Here is a 21,727-nt window from a genome sequence, read left to right as displayed (position 1 = left end):
CAGCAGCATAACACCCAAAAAACTACATCAAATATATAACAAACTAAAATCCCCATTAGCACAGGATATTCCCCACCCTGCCATAAAAGATCCACTTCCCTTTTTCTAAAATGAGTATCTAAAAGAGCAGAGGAACTCTCGCAAAACTCCTTGAAGGGTGACTCCTGTTGGCTCAGGAACAAGCAATTTTCACTCATGAATTTGGGGCTGCCTTGGAACTTTGCCAAAGTTTTCTGCCTGCTGGATCTGTATGGTTTGGGTAGTACCTGAAGTTGCATGACAGCCAGGAGCACACTTGCTAGCACCACAAACATCTACTTCAGAGGGAAAACTCTTACCCTGAATCTTTTCTTAGCCTGGAATGCATCAAAATATCATTTGCTTTCTATTCCTACTTCAGTGAAAATTTGGGGGAACTGCTTGCCACACCATACCCACAGAATCATAGATTCATAGGATTGTCAGGGTTGGAAGGGACCTCAAGGCTCAGCCAGTTCCAACCCCCCTGCCATGGGCAGGGACACCTCACACCACAGCAGGTTGCTCACAGCCACATCCAGCCTGGCTGCAAAAACCTCCAGGAATGGAGAGATGGGAGTAAAATTGAATGGGACCTTTGGACATTTGGAGGCAGGACAGGGAAAACGGAGGCTGAAGGAACTGGGGCTGTTGAGTCTGGAGAAGAGGAGGCTGAGGGGAGACCTCATGGCTCTCTACAGCTCTCAGAAAGGAGGTTGAAGTGAGGTGGGGGTTGGGCTCTTCTCCCTAAGTATCAGTGACAGGACAAGAGCAAAGGGTTTTGACATGCCCCAGGGGAGGTTTAGGTTGGATTTTAGAAGAAACTTCTTCACTGAAAGACCTCTCAAAGCCTGGCACAGGCTGCCCAGGGAGGTGGCTGAATCCCCCACTCCTGGAAGTGTTTCAGAGAAGCAGAGATGTAGTCAGCAATGTGCCCTTGTGGCCAAGAAGGCCAATGGGGTCCTGGGGGGGCATTCAGAGGAGTGTGGCCAGCAGAGCCTGGGAGGTTCTCCTCCCCCTCTACTCTGCTCTGGTGGGACCTCACCTGGAATATTGCATCCAGTTCTGGGCTCCCCAGTTCAGGAAGAACAGGGATCTGCTGGAGAGAGTCCAAGGGAGGGCTCCAAGGATGCTGAAGGGCCTGGAGCACTGCCTGGGGAGGAGAGGCTGAGAGCCCTGGGGCTGTTTAGTCTGGAGAGGAGAAGGCTGAGAGGAGATTTAATAAATGTTTATAAATATCTGAGGGCTGGGGGTCAGGAGGGAGGGGACAGGGACAGGCTCTGCTCAGTTGTACCCTGGGATAGGACCAGGGGCAATGGATGGAAACTGCAGCACAGGAGGTCCCATCTCAGCATGAGGAGGAACTTCATCACTGTGAGAGTCCCAGAGCCCTGGAGCAGACTACCCAGAGAGGTTGTGGAGTCTCCTTCTCTGGAGCCTTTGCAGCCCTGTCTGGATGTGTCCTGGATGTGAATCCTCTGCTGGATTCTGTGGTCCTGGTCTGGCAGTGGTTTGGACATGATGATCTCTGAAGGTCCCTTCCAGAACCTAACTTCCTCTGATCCTGTGGTGCTGAGGACCATGGTTTAGCCCCTGCCTTGGTAGAGTTAGAGAAGCTTGTGCTGGATGATCTGGAAGGGCTTTCCCAACCCAAATGATTCTGTGTTTCTGTGACATTGGAGAAGTTCATAGAAAGAAGAACCTGCAGTGGTGGGTCAGAAGGAGAACAATGTGCATTTTTAATACAGAACTGCAGGAACAACCTGCAGCAGGGATTTTGGAGAGAGGAGCTGTGCCAGGGGCTGGTGTAACACCAGGAGCACAGGCTGGGAAGTGCTCAGGGGATGCAGCAACATCCAGACTCTGGTTTGGTGGTGGAGGTATGGTGGGGCTTGAGGAGGGGCCCCTGGGAGGCACCACAGGCTCCTGGGGAGAGAAAAAAAGTGTCTCTGTGATGTGGGGGTGGGAGGTGACAATAGCCAGCAGGCTCTGGAAGGAAGGATGAGGGTGACACTAGGGGTGACACCAGAGAGAGGGAAGTCTCTTCTCCATGGTGATGATTAGTGGAACAGGAGAAATGGCCTGAGGTTGTCCTGGGGAACATTTAGATCGGTTCTTACAAGGAGCTTCTGTCCTGGCGGGGTTCTTAGACATTGGGGTAGGCTCCCCAAGGGAGTGGTTGAGTCCCCACCCCTGGAGGTGTTTGGAAGACACAGGGATGTGGTGCTGAGGTAGATGGTTCAGCACCAGGCTTGGGTGGACTTGGATGGTCGCTGCACTTGATGATCTTGGAAGTGTTTTCCAACCAAAATGATTCTAAGAGAAGGCTCCAGGGAGATCTCAGTACTTACAGAGAGACAAAAAAAAAGCTGGGGACAGATTTTTGAGCAGGGTCTGTCGTGACAGGACAAGGGGTAGTGGTTTAAGAGGTAGTGGTTTAAGAGGGAGATTTAGACAAGGTATAAGGAAGACACTTTCTACAATGAGAGTGGTGAAACTCTGGCCCAGGTTGCCCGGAGAGGTGGGAGTTGCCCCCATGCCTGGAACCATGGCAGGTCAGGGTTGTTCGGGGCTCTGAGCAACCTGCTCTAACTGGGAACGTCCCTGCTGGGTGCGGGAGAGGTGTCCTGGATGGTTTTCTGAAGCTCCCTTCCAACCCATAACATTCGACGATCCTAAGTGGGACAGGGGCTGTGGTGGGCAGCTCGCCCGGCAGCGGGGGAAGCGCAGCCCAGCCGCGGGGCAGCGGCGCCGGGCGGTGACGGCAGCCGGAGCCCAGCCCCGGGGCGGGCAGGGCGCTGCTGCTCAGGTAGCGGGGGCCGAGCTCGCCGCCCCCGCTCCCCCGCTCGGCTCGGATTACCTGGGCGGGCCGCGGCTCCGCTCTTCCCGTCTGGCCCTGCCCCTCCGACGGGAAGTGGGAGCGCGGGGCTGCGCCGGGCTGCGCTGGGGCCGCCGGAGCCATGGGGCTTGCCGGGGTCCCGCTGCTCCTCACCGTCTGCTGGCTGGGCACCGCGGGGACGGCGGCGGCAGGTGGGTACGGCAAGGGCCGGGACGGCAAAGGAAGGGAAGGGACGGCAAGGGAACGGACAGGACGGGACGGCAAGGGAACGGACAGGACGGGACGGCAAGGGAAGGGAATGGAAGGGAAGGGACGGCTAAGGAAGGGAAGGGACGGCAAAGGAAGGGAAGAGACGGCAAGGGAAGGGACGGGACGACGGGGAGCGGGAGCACCGGCCGGCTGCCGGGCCAGCCCCTCTTGGCTTCTCCCTGCCCGCGGTGCCGCTGCAGGGGCCGTGGCTGGGACAGCGGCGAGGCAGCAGCTGCAGAGCCCTTCCCGCCGGGCTGGGTGCGGGCAGGTCCGTGTCCTTCAGCGAAACGCTTTCGTTTTGTGCTGGACACTGCCTGGGCGACAGCAGCGCCGGGAACGCCAGCGGATCCGCTTCTCATCGCGGGACGGCAGCGCTTCGCGGGACGGGCAGGAGTCTTTTAATCTCCGTCCTCGGTTCCCGGGGCTGTCTCTGCCGTAGCAGAGCCTCTCTCTTGACCCCTGCGTCGAGTTCCTGGAAGTGAGGCGGAGGAGCCCGGAGCAAGCAGCTCTCGGTGCGGGGGTCGCGGTCGCCCACCTCTGCGGTACTGTTCGTTTCCAGTTTCTGGAAGCACAAACATTTCGTGAATCCTAGAATCGTTTCGGTTGGAAAGATCTTTGAGGTGATCGAATTTAGCTGCGGGGAAGATGAGTGCGTGGCTGTCAGGGTTCGATAAGAAGCAGAGCTCCGAGCTTTAGTGTTGCTCTTTGGCTAACGTTACGCGAAATTATTTCTAAACATCTGCGAACTGTTGGTTTGTTTTTTTTTTCTTGGTTGGTTTTGGTTTTTTTTTTGTTTGGTTAGTTGGGTTTTTTCTCACGATTCATCTTCTAGCTGTGAAATCTACCTTAAGAAAAATCAAGGAGGACGAAATACAAAATATTTTATTTTGCAACTCTTTTGGGGATAGTTGACGGGAAGGATTTGTTGCGGTTTCCACAAGAGGGCTTATAGAAATCAAAGGTTTGCTCTGCAGGCTTGGCTCCGCTGCGCTCCGCCGTGTTTCCTCAGAGCCAGCGCCGTGGGGTTGAGGGTTAAGAGCGGGGTAGTCTCTTGCTTATCTTTTGTGGTTGGTCTTGGAGTCGTTCTGCTGAATCCCTGCGACCTGTGTATTACATACAACGAAAGTATGAGGCTGGCCAAGCCGATAAATAAAAGCGAATCTTCGGCTGAATGTGACATTAGGGCATCAGGTTCAGACTTCGATAGATTAAAACCTTTTTTTAAAAGCTTTTCCTGCTGATAAAATGCGTTGAGTGATTTACGAACCTTGGATATTTCCACTTTCGACTTTCTGTGCTTAGAAATCTCCGACCTTAAGCACAACTCCTTCTAATCAAATCTAATTAAAAGGAAATTTATAAAGAACCCGAAGGCAGCTGCGCTGACCCTTCACATTTTTCTAATGTGCCTTTTGCGGGTCATCAAAACTTTGCTCCTGAAACGACAGAATGCTCCTGAAAGGATAAAATGCTCGCAGAAAACCGAGTAATTTTTTTTCACATGCCCTAAAAGACTCAGTATTTACAAAACAAAAACCTCCACGATGTTGCTAAAACTCATCCTAAGTGGGTGGTTGTTGTTGTTGTTGTTAGTGGGATGGTTAACAGGCAAAGATGTTCTGGCTAGGTTCAGTTTTCTCAGAGGACCCTGCATTTTTATAAGAATAGTAAATTTCTCTGCTTCCAAGACCAGCTAATACTTGAACAAACAAACAAATCCCCAAAACTTTAAATATTCCCCAAAAAGCTGGGCATATTGTGGGAAACATATTTAGACTGAAACAGTAACTCCTAGTGGTTGTTCTTATTTTCAGCGTGAGCGTGTGGCACACAGCCACCTTGATGGCAGTGATGTCTGATCTCTGCCATTGCCTCTCCTCTACCCGTGCAAAGGTCTGAGAAAGCTCACAGAGTCTGATGAATTTTCCTCCAGCTCAGGCAGCGCTGGGAAATGTAAGCTCGTGGTGCACAGAGGCTTTGAGCAGAAGGATCATTTGCTGAACTAAGCTGCTTTGCCTTTCCATCTGCCCTCTTCCTTGTTGCTGCACCATGAGCTGGATGGGAAAACTGATTTGGGTGTAATTATTCTGCCCTTTCCTTATCTGCTTCCTCAAGTGTTAAGGTGAATTGAGCCTGGTTTTCTGGGACAAGGATATTTCCTGGAGTGAGCAAGACCAGCAGCACTAGAATCATAGAATCACAGAGTGGTGAGAGTTGGAAGGAACCTCCTGAGATCATCGAGTTCAGCCTCCCTGCCAAAGAAGGATCGCCCTTAGGTGACACAGGAATGCATCCGGACGGATTTTGAAAGTCACCAGAGAAGGAGGCTCCACAACCTCTCTGGGCAGCCTGCTCCAGGACTCCAGCACTCTCACAGGGAAAAGGCTGATGTCAGTTGGAAGTGTTGGTGAAACTGCTGCGTTTTGAGGGTGTTTGGTTACCACAAATAGGCAGTGATGGCTCCGCAGGGTTACTGTGGATAGCCTTCAGAAGCAGCCTCACTTGGTCTCTTCTTTAACATCCTCTAATAGCACACATTAGAGTAGCTCTTGAAAACAAAAAGATTCACTTTCGTTTTCGTAGGGAATTACCATTTGGTCATTGCTTCTCCTAGAACTGGAGTCTGACTTGATTTTTTCCTGTCCGTTTCCTATTTTCTGCCACGTTTCCCTTCTTGCTTTTCTCATCTGAGAGCTTGTGACTGCGTCTTGAGCAGGCTGTGACTCAGTGCACAAGAGCAGGCAAGGGTCAGCGCACAAATGGTTTTATCTCAGCAACTCTCTCTTGAGTCACGGCTCTTCTGCTTCTATCTTGCTTTTGGGGAGGTGAAAAACAGGCAGTGGGAGCGTGGCTGCAGTAAATGACTGTTGGTGCCACCCTGGTTTTGCTTACGCGGCGCCAGAGCACAGCAATTAAGAGTTTAATAGGTGAGTAATTGGCAAAGCACCGCGGTTTCTTTGTTGTTAATCGAGGTTCTGACATGGAGCGAGAGGTAGTCGCTTGTCTTTTCCAAGTTGTCTCTTCCGAACTGCATTGTTAGGTCATTTTGGGGTGGAATAAGCAATAATTGCTCTTCAAGCTGTCTAGACTCCTTTTGCTAAAGGTTCAGCGGGGGTGATGTGAACTCTCAGTAGAAAAGCCCTAAAAACTGAGGCTCAGCTTCCTTTTCTTACCACAGCCACTACATGGCTGCATCCTGCAATTTCTTTTAAATATTTTTTTTCTCCTTTGGGTGCATTTCTTACAGTTACTGAACTGATTGAAGGACTGAGGTAACAGGAAGGGTAGAAGCAATGAGTGGCACCCAAAGAGTGGCTGTCAATGGCTCCATGTCCCAGTGGAGGCCAGGGACAAGTGGAGTCCCTCAGGGCTCAGTCCTGGGACCAGTCTTGTTCAACATCTTTGTTGGTGCCATGGACAGAGGCATTGAGTGCACCCTCAGCAAGTTTGCTGATGACACCAAGCTGTGTGGTGCAGCAGACAGCTGGAGGGAAGGGATCCATCCAGAGGGACCTGCACAGGCTGCAGAGCTGGGCACAAGCCAACCTCAGGAGGTTCCACAAGACCAAGTGCAGGGTCCTGCAGCTGGGTTGAGGCAATCCCAAGCACAAATCCAGGCTGGGCAGGGACTGGCTGGAGAGCAGCCCTGAGGAGAGGGACTTGGGGGTGCTGGGGGATGAGAAGCTCAACAGGAGCTGTCAATGTGCACTTGCAGCCCAGAAAGCCAACCAGAGCCTGGGCTGCATCAAGAGAAGTGTGGCCAGCAGGCCAAGGGAGTTGATTCTCCCCCTCTGCTCAGCTCTGGTGAGACCCCACCTGGAGTACTGCATCCAGTTCTGGAGCCTCTGTTACAAGAGGGATATGGACATGTGGAAGGTGTCCAGAGAAGGGCCACCAGGATGAGCAGAGGGCTGGAGCTCCTCTCCTATGAGGACAGACTGAGAGAGTTGGGGCTGTTCAGTCTGGAGAGGAGAAGGCTCCCAGGACACCTTCTTGTGGCCTTCCAGGATCTGAAGGGGGCTCCAAGAAAGCTGGGGAGGGACTTTTTAGGCTATCAGGTAGTGACAGGACTGGGGGGAATGGGATAAAGCTGGAAGTGGGGAGATTCAGACTGGATGTGAGGAAGAAGTTCTTCCCCATGAGAGTGGTGAGAGCCTGGAATGGGTTGTGCAGGGAGGTGGTTGAGGCTCCATCCCTGGAGGTGTTTGCAGCCAGGCTGGATGAGGCTCTGGCCAGCCTGCTGTAGTGTGAAGTGTCCCTGCCCATGGCCAGGGGGTTGGAACTGGATGATCCTTGTGGTCCCTTCCAACCCTGACTGATTCTTTGATTCTATTCTAATGTAGTGGGCAGTAGCTTATCCGGCAGCGAATCCGAGGTGAAGAAGTCGAGAAGTCGTTTGTTTTCTTTTCTGTCAGTATGACTAATGGAAAAATGTGGGAAAAGAGGATAGTTAACAAGGATAACTTCTCTCTTTCAGGAGGAAAAGTCCTTCCACCTCCATCCAACCTGAGCTACTCATTTGTCCAAATCTGCACCCTGAATTGGACGTGGAGCCCCCCAGAGCATGTCAGCAGTAGCTGCAACCTGGAATATTCAAGCGAGGTTGTGATTGGCGAGGTCCCACAGGACACCAGGGTAAGTGCATCACTCACCCCTCAGCAGCACTGCTGTGCCCCCCAGGCTGTGCCTCCTGGGCATCAGCCTCTGTGTGTGCAGAGATACAGAAACACAGCCTGGAGGTCTTGTCAGGGGAGCAAAACCTTAGCAGTGAGTCACAGCAGCCTGTGGGATCTGCAGATCAGAAAGGTCTGGCTGGCACTCACTGACAACTGAGCTGCTGCTGCTACCAGAAATAGTAGTAGTAATAATAATAATAATAATAATAATAGAATTGTCAGGGTTGGAAGGGACCTCAAGGTTCATCCAGTTCCAACCCCCCTGCCATGGGCAGGGACACCTCACACCACAGCAGGTTGCTCACAGCCACATCCAGCCTGGCTGCAAAAACCTCCAGGGATGAGGCTTCCACCACCTCCCTGGGCAACCTCTGCCAGTCTCTCACCACCCTGATGGGGAAGAATTTCTTCCTAACATCCAATCTCAATCTCCCAATTTCTAGTTTTGCTCCATTACCCCCAGTCCTATCACTCCCTGACACCCTCAAAAGTCCCTCCCCAGCTTTCTTGGAGCCCCCTTCAGATCCTGGAAGGCCACAAGAAGGTCACCTCGGAGCCTTCTCCTCTCCAGACTGCACAACCCCAACTCTCTCAGTCTGTCTTCCTCCTCCTAATTTTTAATTCTTCTTCTTATTTTATTTATTTTAATTCCTTCTTATTATATTTTTATTATTTAATAACAATATTTGTATAATTCAATAACAATGAGAGCCATAAGAATATTATGTATAATTTATGATGATAAGGATAATGATGATAATAATCATAGGATCATAGGCTGTTAGGGGTTGGAAGGGACCTTGGAAGATCAAGTCCACTCCCCCCAAATACTACTACTACTATTACTACTACTGCTGCTGCTGCTACTAATACTACTACTAATGTTTCAGTCTCTGATTATGCAGCTTTATAGAATAAAATCACCTCTACAGGGCAGTCTACATCCTTAAGAGTGAAATGGGAATTTGCAAAGGCTGAGCTCCTCCTTCACTTTGGATTCCATTTAAGGAGGAGGCATGCACCTTGGTGTAAGTGGGGTTTGGCAGCCTGGCATCACCTGGAGGGAACACCAAGTGTTAACACATTCCCATGTTTGCCCTGCTCCTGCACTTACAGCTGAGGCAACATTTGCTCCCTGGAGCAGGAACTGTATAGCTTTGTTTGGAGCTTTTGTTTGTATGTCCCTGTTAGGTGGTTTGCAGCCCAGATGTCATCCTTGGTGTGGATTAGAACCTGTTTGGTCAGGAGGAGCTGTCTGACAAATATTTTCACACTTTATTGCCGGTCCACAGCTCTGAACCATGAGAATGTGAAGCCTTGGGCACACACTGACACATGGGGGTGGTGGCACTGCTGCTTCCAAGGTGGTTAAAGTCAGCACATCTCATTGGATGGCTGTGCTGCTGTCCAGCCAGATCTGGACAGGCTGAGAGCTGAGGGAAGACAAACCTCATGAAGTTCAATAAGGACAAGTGCAGGGTCCTGCATCTGGGGAGGAACAACAGCAGGCACCAGGACAGGTTAGGGGTTGCCCTGCTAGAGAGAGAAAGACCTTGGAGTGCTGGTGGAAGTTCTGCATGGGACAGCAATGTGCCCTGGTGGCCAAGAGAGCCAATGGCATCCTGGGGGGCAGCAAGAAAGGTGTGGCCAGCAGGGCTGGGGAGGTTCTGCTCCCTCTCTGCTCTGCCCTGCTGACACCACATCTGGAGTATTGTGTCCAGTTCTGGGCTCCCCAGTTCAAGAGAGACAGAGAGCTGTGAAAACAGAGCCTTCTGAGGAGCTGGTGGTGTGGAGCCCTGTGACAGTTCTAAGGCCCCAGGTTCACAATGGTCTCTCCACAGCAGCTGCCTTCTTCTTTCTGACAGCTCCAGGAGATCCTGCACCTGAAGCAAGGCTGTGGTTTCACAAACAGCTAAGCTGTTTAATGGCCTCCCAGTTCTGAGAGGGTGATACTTGAGCTTTGGCACACCCTCCTCTAATCACTGGCCCTTCAGATGAGCCTGCCAAACCTGCTAACTCAGCAGAAACCTCTCCTGCTGACTTCATTAGCAAATTGACACCTTGGGATTCTGCTTGGGTAATGCACTGAGGGAGCTTGTGAAAGGCTCCAACAGATGGCCCAATGAGGGATGCTTAAGAAAAGTGTGTGATAAAGCCTTTTCCTAAGCCTTTTTCTTGCACAGCCACATTGCCTCCATTGTCTCTTCTGAAGATGGAAGCTTGTTTAAAGGCCCCTTCTAGCCCAAGCCCTTTCTGTGATCCTTGAACCTGCTGTGGTGTCACCGTACTTGGTAACCTTTGGTGAATTTTTGATAGGCTTTTTTTCCCTTCTTCTTCTCTTCCTCCTTAAGTGCCTACAAACTCTTCTTGTTGCTTTTTGCTTACGTCTCCAGACGTTCTTTCTTCTGTTCATCATGCACTCATGCACACACAGAAGGCTGAAAGTTAGGTCTGTAAGCTCCTATTTATATCACTTCAGCATAAACATGCTTAGCATAGAGTGATTTCAGCTGGAGGAGACCTTTGAGATCATGGAGTCCAACCATTCTCTAACCCTTACCAAGGCTGGTGCTACACCGTAGCCCTCAGCACCACATATCTGCATCTCAGTTTACATTCTCCATGAAGGCTTACTTTTGGATTGCTTTATCCCACGTTGTGTTGGATGCTTTTAGTCAGGGAAAGCGCAGCCTGAGGGGGATCTCATCAATGCTGATCAATCCTTAAAGGGTGGGTGGCAGGAGGATGGGACCAGGCATTTTTTAGTGGTGCTCAGTGACAGGACAAGGGGTAACAGGCACAAACTTGAACATGAGAAGTTCCATCTACACATGAGGAGGAACATCTTTAATTTAAGGGTGCTGGAGCCCTGGAGCAGGCTGCCCAGAGAGTTGTGGAGTCTCCTCTGGAGACATTCAAAACCTGCCTTAACCTGTTCCTGTGGTACCTTCTCTAGGTGAACCTGCCTTGGCAGGGGGATTGGACTGGAAGATCTCCAGAGGTCCTTTCCAACCCCTACCATTCCCTACCTGTTTATAGTTGTTCCTTGATCCCTGTGTGGCCTTTGCTTGTGTCTATAGGTCACTGGAGCATAGAATCCTAGAATCAGTCAGGGTTGGAAGGGACCACAAGGCTCATCCAGTTCCAACCCCCTGGCCATGGGCAGGGACACCTCACACTGGATCAGGCTGGCCAGAGCCTCATCCAGCCTGGCTGCAAACACCTCCAGGGATGGGACCTCAACCACCTCCCTGGACAACCCATTCCAGGCTCTCACCACCCTCATGAGGAAGAACTTCTTCCTCACATCCAGTCTGAATCTCCCCACTTCCAGCTTTGTTCCATTCCCCCCAGTCCTATCCCTCCCTGACACCCTCAAAAGTCCCTCCCCAGCTTTCTTGGAGCCCCCTTCAGATCCTGGAAGGCCACAAGAAGGTCACCTTGGAGCCTTCTCTTCTCCAGACTGAACAGCCCCAACTCTCTCAGTCTGTCCTCATAGGAGAGGTGCTCCAGCCCTCTGCTCATCCTGGTGGCCCTTCTCTGGACACCTTCCACATGTCCATATCCCTCTTGTAACAGAGGCTCCAGAACTGGACACAGTACTCCAGGTGAGTTTTCCTTTGGTGAGTTCTGAATGCCCCTGGTGAGGACAAAGCTAAGTGATGCTGAGGCTTCCCACGCTGGCAGGGGCTGCGATGCATTCTCACATTCCTAGGATATCCCTATTTTCCTGGTGCAGTTTGCCAAACATTGTGGTTTTTCTCTCCCCTCCCCCTCCACGTGCAGGCGTGGAGCAGGAGCCGCTTCCGTGTGACCGAGACCTGCCTGGACGAGGAGCTGCGCTTCAGAGTGAGAAGTGAGTGCAAGCAGGACAACACCACCGAGCCCAGCAGCTGGCTGGAGACCTCCCTTCTGCCAAAAGGTAACTGCTGCAGCAGCCAGCCTAGCCACACCCTGCCCCTCCTGGCCCCGGGAGACACCACCCCCTGCTTTTCTCTGCTGGCCAGCGCTGGGCGAATGGTTGTAAGGCAAAGGGAGAGAGCAAGTTCAGACTGCAGCTTAGGAAGAAGTTCTCAGTGCAAGTGTGGTGAGAGACTCTGGGATAGGCTGCCCAGAGTGGTTGTGGATGTCTCCTGCCTGGAGGTGTTCAAGGCCAGGCTGCATGAGGCCTTGAGCAGCCAAGTCAAGAGGTGTCCCTGCCCATGGCAGTGGGGTTGGAGTAGCTGATCTTTGAGGTCCCTTCCAGCCTCAGCCATTCTGTGATTGTCTGATTATAACATCCCAGATAACATCCCAGATAACATCCTGGGTAACATCCTGGGTAACATCCTGGATAACATCTTGGAAAACATCACAGATAACATCCCAGATAACATCCTAGATTCTGTGAATCTAGCAAATTGAAGAACTTGTTCAATAAATAAGTGACTTTGTTACTTCTAGTAGGATTCTCTCTTTTTTAAAAGAAAGGACTGGAGTCTACAAAGCTGTGCAGAGCAAAATGAATAGAGACAAAGATTTTTTTGTCTCTTGACATTCAGAAATAAAGGGTCCTAGCTGAATTGTTAGGGATCATAGAATCATTTTGGTTGGAAAAGAGTCCAACTATTACCTAACTCTAGGAAGTCTGGTGCTAAACCATGTCCCTCAGCACCCAGGGACCTCTGCTTCCTTAGGAAGCAGGCTTCAAGCAATAGAATCATAGAATGGTTTGGGTTGGAAGGCACTTAAAGGGAGAGTATTAACTATGACAATCCTAAGGGCTCTCCCTGTAAGTGCCAGTTGCTTTAACTCCTTTTTAAAGTGTCTGCACTTTAACAGAAGCAAATAGTTTCCTGGCTCAACCTTTTGTCCTTAGCATCAGGTAATCCTGAGTAGGAATTTCAATGGGGTGTAAACTGAGATTCACTGTTGGGAGCAGCTTGCATTTAGGAGTTACTCTGCTGAGATTTCAGCTAGTGCAGGCAACTGGAAACAAGACACAAACCAAAAATAAATATAAAAAATTCTTTGTTATGGCCAAAGAATGGTGTAGCCACTCATGTGTTAATGATCAGAAGGGATCAGATTGGAAGGGACTCTCATAGGGCATCTTGTCCAACCCCCCTGCAGGCACCAGGGACACCTCCAACTAGAGCAGGCTGCCCAGAGCTGCATCTTGAGTGTTCCCAGGGATGGAGCCTCAACCACCTCCCTGGACAGCCTGTGCCAGTGTCTCACCAGCCTCACTGTGCACAACTCCCTCCTGATGTCCAACCTACCTCTGCCCTGCTCCACTTTCAAACCATTGCCTCTCATCCTATCCCCACAGCCCCTTCTGAACAGTCCCTCCCCAGCTCTCCTAGAGCTCCCCTGCAGATCTTGAAATGCAGCTCTGAGGTCTGCCTGGAGCCTTCTCTTCTCCAGGCTGAACAGCCCCAACTCTCTCAGCCTGTCCCCATAGCAGAGGTCCTTCAGCCCTCTGATCGTCTTAGTGGCCTTCTGGACCCTCTCCAGCAGCTCCATGTCTCTGTTGTTTTGGGGGCCCCAGAGCTGGCCCCAGCCCTGCAGGTGAGGTCTCCCCAGAGCAGAGCAGAGGGGCAGAATCCCCTCTGTCAACTTTTGGGAAACCACTGTCCCACTACTCCTGCATTGAGATCCTTCCACCAACTCATTCAGTGCATTAACCAAGCAGCCTTCCAGCTTGTTCATTTGTTAATGAACCCAGCAGAGGTTACCCACCTTGGCCTTCCAGATGGTTTTGGGTGTGTAAAAAGTAACTTTTTTAGCTTCTGGAGATGGGACTGAAGGCTTTGCTGGGAAAATAAATCTGAAGAGACCTTTCCAACTTGCCTTGCAGGTATTCCAGGTACTGCTGCTGTTAACTTGAGCTGTGTCTGGTACAATTTGGAGTCCATGGTTTGTACCTGGCGTGCTGGGGAGAATGCAAGCAGGGACACCAATTACACCTTGTCCTACTGGTTCGTAGGGGCTCCTTATTCCCACTCCCCAAGTGCTTTAGTGCTGCTCTTCTACATTACACATCCTGCTTGTCTGCTTCCTGTTGCTTTGGAAGGTCCTAGGGCATTGAGTGCATTAGTGTTAGGTCCTGTCCAAGAGAAAACTTCACTGCTGAAGGGTTAAGTTGCTGTTGCTGGGTTCTTTTGGAAAGTTGATCTACCTGATGTGACTGCTGCTGGAGCCCACTGACAAATAACTGCTCTTGCTGCCTGGTGCTTTCCTAATGGTGCATTCAAAAAAGGAAAGATTAGCAGAAGAGCAAGGCTAATACATTAATTGCTTGCTTTGCAGCCCAACAAACATGGGCCCTTTAAATCAGCACCACTGATGGATGTCTGGGCTCTTAACCCACTGAAAGCACTAACAGCACTTGGCAGTGCTTTTGTTTGTGTCTTTGATGTCAGAAGTGACTGATTCACCTTGAAAGCTGTTCATCATCCTCCCCACTTGCCAGCTGCCTGCCATAAATGGGCTTGTGTTGACTGGTGGTGTGAGCAGAGCTTTGGCATCCAGCTCCCTGCCTGCCAATCTCTCTCTGCTTCCTCATGTCCATGGGGCTTGTGCAGTGCCAGATTGCTGCAGCTCCTGGAGGCACGCTAAAGTTTTCTTTCCAGAAGTCCTTTCTGCAGTTTGAAATCGACTTTGAGGTGTGGTGGGTTGAAAATTCCACTCCCAACATTGAATTTGCAGACCAGCTCAGCTGGAAGCAAATTAAAGCTGTACTTAAAAACACAACTACAAGCTGCATTGGAATGCAATGAATATGCACAAAATATACACGATTTACAGAATTGACAGGGATTGACAATTAATGAACAGCACAAGGACCTCCTGGCCAAAGACCAGGGCAGCTGCAACAGCTTCTCCCTCCCTGCCTCTCCCTTACTCCCCTGTACAAAAGGGACAAGAGGAAGGAGCAGAGAAAGTTGCTTTTAGACTTAGCCAAAACGATGCAGCCAAGGTCCAGCAGGAGCCAGTTAGTATTTCCCAGACCAGAGACCTGAGACCTGAGGAGAGAGAGAGGTGTTTTGTGCAACTAATATCTGTCTTATAATAGATATCTCTCCAATGGGATTGCTTGGGATTATCTTTATTTTCCTTTTTTTACACCCACTAGTGATTTATCTGCATTTTGCCACTTTCTGTTCGAGATCTGTGGAAAACTTTTAAAGGCATAGCCTAAAGCTACCACACTGGATGAACTGGAGGTTACAGCTTTAGGGCTGTGCTCTCTGTTCAAGGCAGTGCACAGCCAATGCTCTCTCCCTCTGCTGTCTTGGGACCTGTGTGCTGTTGTCTTTATGGTGTGTGGGGGAGAGGCTTTCTCCTGCCCTTGGCTGGCAGGGAATTGCCAGCTACAGCACAGGGCCTGGGGATGCCTGCAGTAGGGCTGGGTCTAGTGGGGGGATGGGAAGGAGCCAGTGTGGCTACTCTTGGCCTGGCTGAGGTGGGGCTGTGGAGGCTTTTGGAAAGCTCTGGAAGGTTCTGGCCTGCTAGTTCCAGGTGAAGGACTGAGCCTAATTTGTGAATGTTTTCCTTCTACCTGCACACCTCTTGTATCTCTTTGTAAATGGAATTTGCATTTAAGCTTCCAATCCAGGGTGGAGCATTTTTATTTTATTCCTTGGGAAGGAGGGGTAAAAGATCAGAGGATGTTAGGGCTTGGAAGGGACCTCTGGAGATCCTCGAGTCCAGCCCCCCTGCCAGAGCAGGACCATGGAATCTAGCACAGGTCACACAGGGAGGAAAGGCTCCAGAGAAGGAGACTCCACAACCTCTCTGGGCAGCCTGCTCCAGGGCTCTGGGACCCTCCCAGTGCAGAAGTTCCTCCTCATGGTGAGGTGGAACCTCCTGTGCTGGAGTTTCCATCCACTGCCCCTTGTCCTATCCCAGGGTGCAACTGAGCAGAGCCTGTCCCTGTCCCCTCCCTCCTGACCCCCAGCCCTCAGCTATTGATAGACATTGATCAGATCCCTCTCAGCCTTCTCCTCTCCTGAGCCTCAGGGCTCTCAGCATCTCCTCACCAGGCAGTGCTGCAGACCTTTTCTGTCCTTGTGCCCTGGGCAGCTCATGGCTCAAAAACTACGACAAGGTTTAAAACCAAGCCTGCCTCTTCTGTTCTTTGGAAGTTTAAGACCCCTTTATATTTTTATTCCCTTATATTTTTTTTTTATTCCTGTAGGTTTGATGGCTTGAACAACTCGAAAAAGTGCAGGAACTACTCCATGCACCAAGGAATCTATGGATGTACTTTCAATCTCAGCTTCCCAAACACCACCAGTTACCCAGTTGTAAGGATATTGATTAGAGATGACTCTGAGGAAATCAGGCCTGTATGTGCAAGTAAAAATCCCACCACCATTGGTAAGTGGAACAGCACCTTGGGAAAATTGATTGCTGATATCTTGCTGTTTCTGAGCTTGCACCTCATCAGCTGTGGGTCAGTCTGATCAGATGCTCTCTCCTCCTCTTGATGATGGGTTTGGTCTGGGGGGAGTAGGTGTTTGAGAGATGGCAGAGTCATTTTCCACACTCTTTCACTCTTAGCCATTAGTTGTTTTTATTCTTTCTTGACTTTTGTGGTGCTGTCTTACTCATTTTTATTCTCCCTTGTCTTTTTTGATGCTAATTTATTCTTTTTTTATTCCTTCTTGACTTTTTTGATGCTAATTTTTTCCTTTTTCTTCTACCTTGACAGTTTTGATGCTGATTTATTCCCTTCTATGCTTTCTTGAATTTTTTTTTTGGTGCTAAATTATTCCTCTTTCTGTTCCTAAACCAATGCAAGTGCAATATTATGCCAACTGTACCCTGGGCTGCATCCAGAGCAGGGAGAGCAGCAGCACAGGGAGGGGATTCTGCCCCTCTGCTCTGCTCTGCTCACACCCCACCTGCAGCACTGCCTCTGCTGCTGGGGCCCCCAGCACAAGAAGGACCTGGAGCTGCTGGAGAGGTTCCAGAGGAGGCCACCAAGATGATCAGAGGGCTGGAGAAGCTCCCCTGTGGGGACAGGCTGGGAGAGTTGTGGCTGTTCAGCCTGGAGAAGAGAAGACTCCAGGGAGACCTCAGAGCAGCCTTCCAGGACCTGAAGGGGCTCCAGGAGAGCTGGGGAGGGATTTTTGAAAAGGGCTGGGAGTGCCAGGATGAGGGAGAATGGCTTTGAGCTGGGAGAGGGGAGACTGAGAGTGGAGATTGGGAAGAAATTGTTTAGAATGAGAGTGGTGAGACACTGGCACAGGTTGCCCAGGGAGGCTGTGGTTGCCTTCTCCCTGGAGGTGTTCAAGTCCAGGCTGGATGAGGCCTTGAGCAAGCTGGGCTGGGGGGAGGTGTCCCTGCCCATGGCAGGGGGATTGGAATTGGATGATTTTTAAGGTCCCTTCCAACCCAAACCGTTCTGTGGACCCATGAATAGAGGACTTGAGTGATATTTGCAAGCAGTGAGATACACTTTCTAATTAATTCTTCCATCTTGCATTTCAGTAAAACCTGCTACCCCAAAACTACTCACACTCTCAAAGGTCAAGGATGAAATATATGCAGAATGGAGTGAATCAGAAACCTTCCCTGACAATTGTTTGGTTTATGAAGTGAAATATCACACTGGAGATTCGAACTCTGCTTGGATAGTCCAAGTAATTTTTCATTATTTCCAGCTACCCTTTTTTTTTTTTTTTCAAGTATTATTATTCCTTTAACTTGTGTTGATGTTCAGAGTAAGTCCAATATTTGCTGTTTAAAAATGGAAAATTAGATATGCTGCATGTGAATGTGTGCTGGGCTGCATCCAGAGCAGGGAGAGCAGCAGCACAGGGAGGGGATTCTGCCCCTCTGCTCTGCTCTGCTCACACCCCACCTGCAGCACTGCCTCCAGCTCTGGGGCCCCCAGCACAAGAAGGACCTGGAGCTGCTGGAGAGGCTCCAGAGGAGGCCATCAAGATGATCAGAGGCTGGAGAAGCTCCCCTGTGGGGACAGGCTGGGAGAGTTGTGGCTGTTCAGCCTGAAGAAGAGAAGGCTGTAGGGACATCTTAGAGCAGCCTTCCAGTACCTGCAGGGAGCTCTAGGAGAGCTGGGGAAGGACTGTTCAGAAGGGGCTGTGGGGATAGGATGAGAGGCAATGGTTTGAAAGTGGAGCAGGGCAGAGTTAGGTTGGACACCAGGAGGGAGTTGTGCACAGTGAGGCTGGTGAGGCACTGGCACAGGCTGCCCAGGGAGGTGGTTGAGGCTCCATCCCTGGGGACACTCAAGATGTAGCTCTGGGCAGCCTGCTCTAGTTGGAGGTGTCCCTGGTGCCTGCAGGGGGATTGGCCAAGATGCTCTTTGAGGGTCCCTTCCAACCCAATGCCATTTGAATCTGTAGAGGCATCACAGGAGTTTTTGGTATGGTCAAAGTCAGATTGACATTGCTGTCCTGGGAAAGAGGCAAAGGCATAAAAAAAACAAAGGCACAGTTCCAGATGGTGACTTTTAGTTTAGTCATTAATGCCCAATGCCATGTGATGGATGTAGCAGTGAGTAAAATCAAATCTCAGTTTTGGACTCTCTGTTTGGGCAAATCTGTGCTGGTTAAATGCCACTTGGTCCTTTTTATGAAGTTTAGTATTCACAAGATGATCTCTCACCAAAACACTCAGAAGTTGTTAACTGGACACAGTGAATATAAGTTTGGGAGTGGCTAGGAATTCCTTGGTGCTGGAAGTAAGCAAATTCCTTTTTTTTTTTTTTACCTTAGGTTGAGAGTAATTATATGTCAGTTCCTAGTGTTGATCCCAAGATCAAGTACACCTTCAAAGTGAGAGCAAACCCAAAGCCTGAGTGCTACAGCAGCCACCTCTACAGTGACTGGAGTGAGGAAAAGACTATTGGTGAGAAGCATTATTACTGCAGACTCTTGCACCCTGTTCTGCTTCTGTAAGGCCTCTAATACCTTTGGTCTGATAAACAAATGGGAGCTGAAGATCATCTCCCATGAGTAAGGGGATTCTGCCCCTCTGCTCTGCTCTACTGAGACCCCACCTGCAGTACTGTGTCCAGTCCTGGTGCCCCCAGCACAAGAAGGACCTGGAGCTGCTGGAGAGGCTCCAGAGGAGGCCACCAAGGTGGGGACAGGCTGGGAGAGTTGGGGCTGTTCAGCTCCAGATAGACCCTTCCAGGACCTGAAGGGGCTCCAGGAGAGCTGGGGAGGGACTTTGGACAAGGACTGGGAGTGCCAGGATGAGAGACAATGGCTTTGAGCTGGGAGAGGGGAGATTGAGAGTGGAGACTGGGAAGAAATTATTTGGAGTGAGGGTGGGGAGAGACTGGCACAGGTTGCCCAGGGAGGCTGTGGCTGCCTCCTCCCTGGAGGTGTTCAAGTCCAGGCTGGAGGAGGCCTTGAGCAAGCTGGGCTGGGGGGAGGTGTCCCTGCCCATGGCAGGGGGTTGGAACTGGATGAGCTTTAAGGTCCCTTCCAACCCAAACCATTCCATGATCCCTCTGTATCTATTTAATTTTACATGAAAAGAGGACAAGGGATTTCCAACCCTTCAGCAGTGCCAGCCAGTTTTGCCTGTGCTGCTGTGTGTTGATGGGGTTGCCACGCCTGGAGCTGGGCAGGGACCCCTTCCAGTGCTGTCAGTTTTTCAGCCCTGAGTCTTGCAGCTTTGCATTTCCTTCCCCAGTGTGCCTGTGTACCATATCATGCTTTCAGAAACCCTTGTCTAAAAAAGAGCTGGCCTGTTTGAAAACCCATCTTGTCTGTGCACAAATGAGTGAGGTAATTAATTTGTCATCATTACTCCTCCAGAGCCTCTCCAAACATCCCTAAGTTTCTACAGTTTTTGTTTTCCAGGTGAGAAGATGGACTCTACATTCCATTTTGTTTTACTAATCACCATTCCATTAATTGTTGCAGTATCTACAATAATTCTCCTAGTCTATCTGAAAAGGTAATTCATGAGTTTTTCCTTTTCAGTCCTTTCATTCCAGCTGTTCTTTGGCTTGCTCTGCAACTCCTCTCTTTTGCAGGTAACTGCTCATGATGTGGCATGTTTCAAGAGCATCTATTTCATCCAGACCATGCTTTACACCACAAAAATGGCAGCACCATTGTGCCTCAGCCATCAGATTTAGGGCTACAGACCATTTATATACCCCAGCTGTACCCCATGTATACCAGGATTATTCAATATCTTCATCAGTGCCCTGGGTGAGGGCACAGAGGGCACTGTCAGCAAGTTTGCTGATGGCACCAAACTGGGAGCAGTGGCTGACAGCCCTCAGGCTGTGCTGCACTGAGCCAGACCTGGACAGGCTGAGAGCTGGGTGGGGAGAAATTGAATGAAATCCAACAAGGACAAGAGTAGAGTCCTGCATCTGGGGAAGAACAACCCCATGGAGCAGTGGAGGTGTAGGGTTCAGCTGGTGGAGAGCAGCTCTGTGGAAAAGAACCTCAGGGTTCTGGTGGACAGAAGTCTGCCCATGAGCCAACAATGTGCCCTTGTGGGCAAGAAGGCCAAGGGCATCCTGGGGTGGATCAGAAGGGCTGTGGTCAGTAGGTCAGAGAGGTTCTCCTGCCCCTCTGCTCTGCCCTGCTGAGGCCACAGCTGGAATATTGTGTCCAGTTCTGAGCCCCTCAGCTCAGGAAGGATCTCAGGGAACTGCTTGAGAGAGTCCAGCACAGAGCCCCAGAGCTGCTGCAGGCAGTGGAACATCTCCTGTGAGGCCAGGCTGAGGCAGCTGGGGCTTGGAGCTTGGAGCAGAGGAGCCTGAGGGCTGCCCTCATGGCTGGGGATAAAGATGTGCAGGGCTGGAGCCAGGCTCTGCTCAGGGATGGCCAAGGACAGCACAAGGGGCACTGGGGGCAAGCTGGAGCAGAGGAGGTGCCAGGGGAACAGGAGGGAAAACTTCGTCCCTGTGAGGGTGCTGGAGCCTGGAGCAGGCTGCCCAGAGAGGTTGTGGAGTCTCCTGCTCTGGAGACTTTCCAACCCCACCTGGATGTGTTCTGTGTGCCCTGTCCTGGGTGACCCTGCTCTGGCAGGGGGGTTGGGCTGGGTGATCTCTGGAGGTCCCTTCCAACCGCTAAGGTATTGTGATGCTGTGATTTCCATGCTCCGGTTGCCCTTGGGTAATAGTGCTCGTGTCTGCTGGCAGTTATATTCTTGTTGCATTGTCTTTTGAAGCAATGAATTCTAAATTCAGAATTAATCTTAGATCCCAAATAGATTTTACCAATATTTATTTATTTATTTATTTATTTATTTATAAATAATATTTATTGATTTATTTAAATCTACATTTGCTCCTGTCCCTGTCAACAGTGGAAGTTCCTTAGTGGAAGTTCCTTATTGCTTCTCTCTCTTTCTCTCTCTCTCTCTCTCTGTGTTATCTCTCTCTCTGTGTTCTCTCTCTTACCTCTATGTTATCTCTCTCACCTCTCCCTCTGTTATTTCTTACATCTCTCTGTTATCTCTCTCTGTGTTCTCTCTCTCTTACCACTCTCTCTGTGTTATCTCCCTCTTACCTCTCTCTGTGTTATCTCCCTCTTACCTCTCTCTCTGTGTTATCTCCCTCTCACCTCTCTCTCTGTGTTATCTCCCTCTCACCTCTCTCTCTGTGTTATCTCCCTCTTACCTCTCTCTGTGTTATCTCCCTCTTACCTCTCTCTCTGTGTTATCTCCCTCTTACCTCTCTCTGTGTTATCTCCCTCTTACCTCTCTCTCTGTGTTATCTCCCTCTTACCTCTCTCTCTGTGTTATCTCCCTCTTACCTCTCTCTCTGTGTTATCTCCCTCTTACCTCTCTCTCTGTGTTATCTCCCTCTTACCTCTCTCTCTGTGTTATCTCCCTCTTACCTCTCTCTCTGTGTTATCTCCCTCTTACCTCTCTCTCTGTGTTATCTCCCTCTTACCTCTCTCTCTGTGTTATCTCCCTCTTACCTCTCTCTCTGTGTTATCTCCCTCTTACCTCT

At 50.4% G+C, this 21,727-nt stretch overlaps 1 protein-coding gene across 1 annotated transcript in view; it reads left to right on the top strand.

Annotated features, from left to right (window-relative positions):
- The first annotated feature begins 2,554 nt into the window (after positions 1-2,554).
- The window catches only part of IL13RA1 (interleukin 13 receptor subunit alpha 1), a 26,737-nt gene continuing 7,564 nt past the window's right edge, over positions 2,555-21,727 (top strand). The window contains exons 1-10 of the mRNA XM_054388583.1: positions 2,555-2,573; positions 2,723-2,938; positions 2,977-3,048; positions 7,587-7,741; positions 11,569-11,704; positions 13,622-13,742; positions 15,965-16,146; positions 17,263-17,414; positions 18,513-18,645; positions 19,611-19,707. Of these exons, the coding sequence (XP_054244558.1) occupies positions 2,555-2,573; positions 2,723-2,938; positions 2,977-3,048; positions 7,587-7,741; positions 11,569-11,704; positions 13,622-13,742; positions 15,965-16,146; positions 17,263-17,414; positions 18,513-18,645; positions 19,611-19,707 (1,283 nt within the window). The remainder of the gene's footprint in view (positions 2,574-2,722; positions 2,939-2,976; positions 3,049-7,586; positions 7,742-11,568; positions 11,705-13,621; positions 13,743-15,964; positions 16,147-17,262; positions 17,415-18,512; positions 18,646-19,610; positions 19,708-21,727) is intronic.

This window comes from Indicator indicator, chromosome 17 (genome assembly GCF_027791375.1).
Source record: "Indicator indicator isolate 239-I01 chromosome 17, UM_Iind_1.1, whole genome shotgun sequence".
Lineage (NCBI taxonomy): Eukaryota > Metazoa > Chordata > Aves > Piciformes > Indicatoridae > Indicator > Indicator indicator.
Note: the sequence above shows the minus strand (reverse complement) of the source record. Positions and strands in the feature narration are given on the sequence as shown.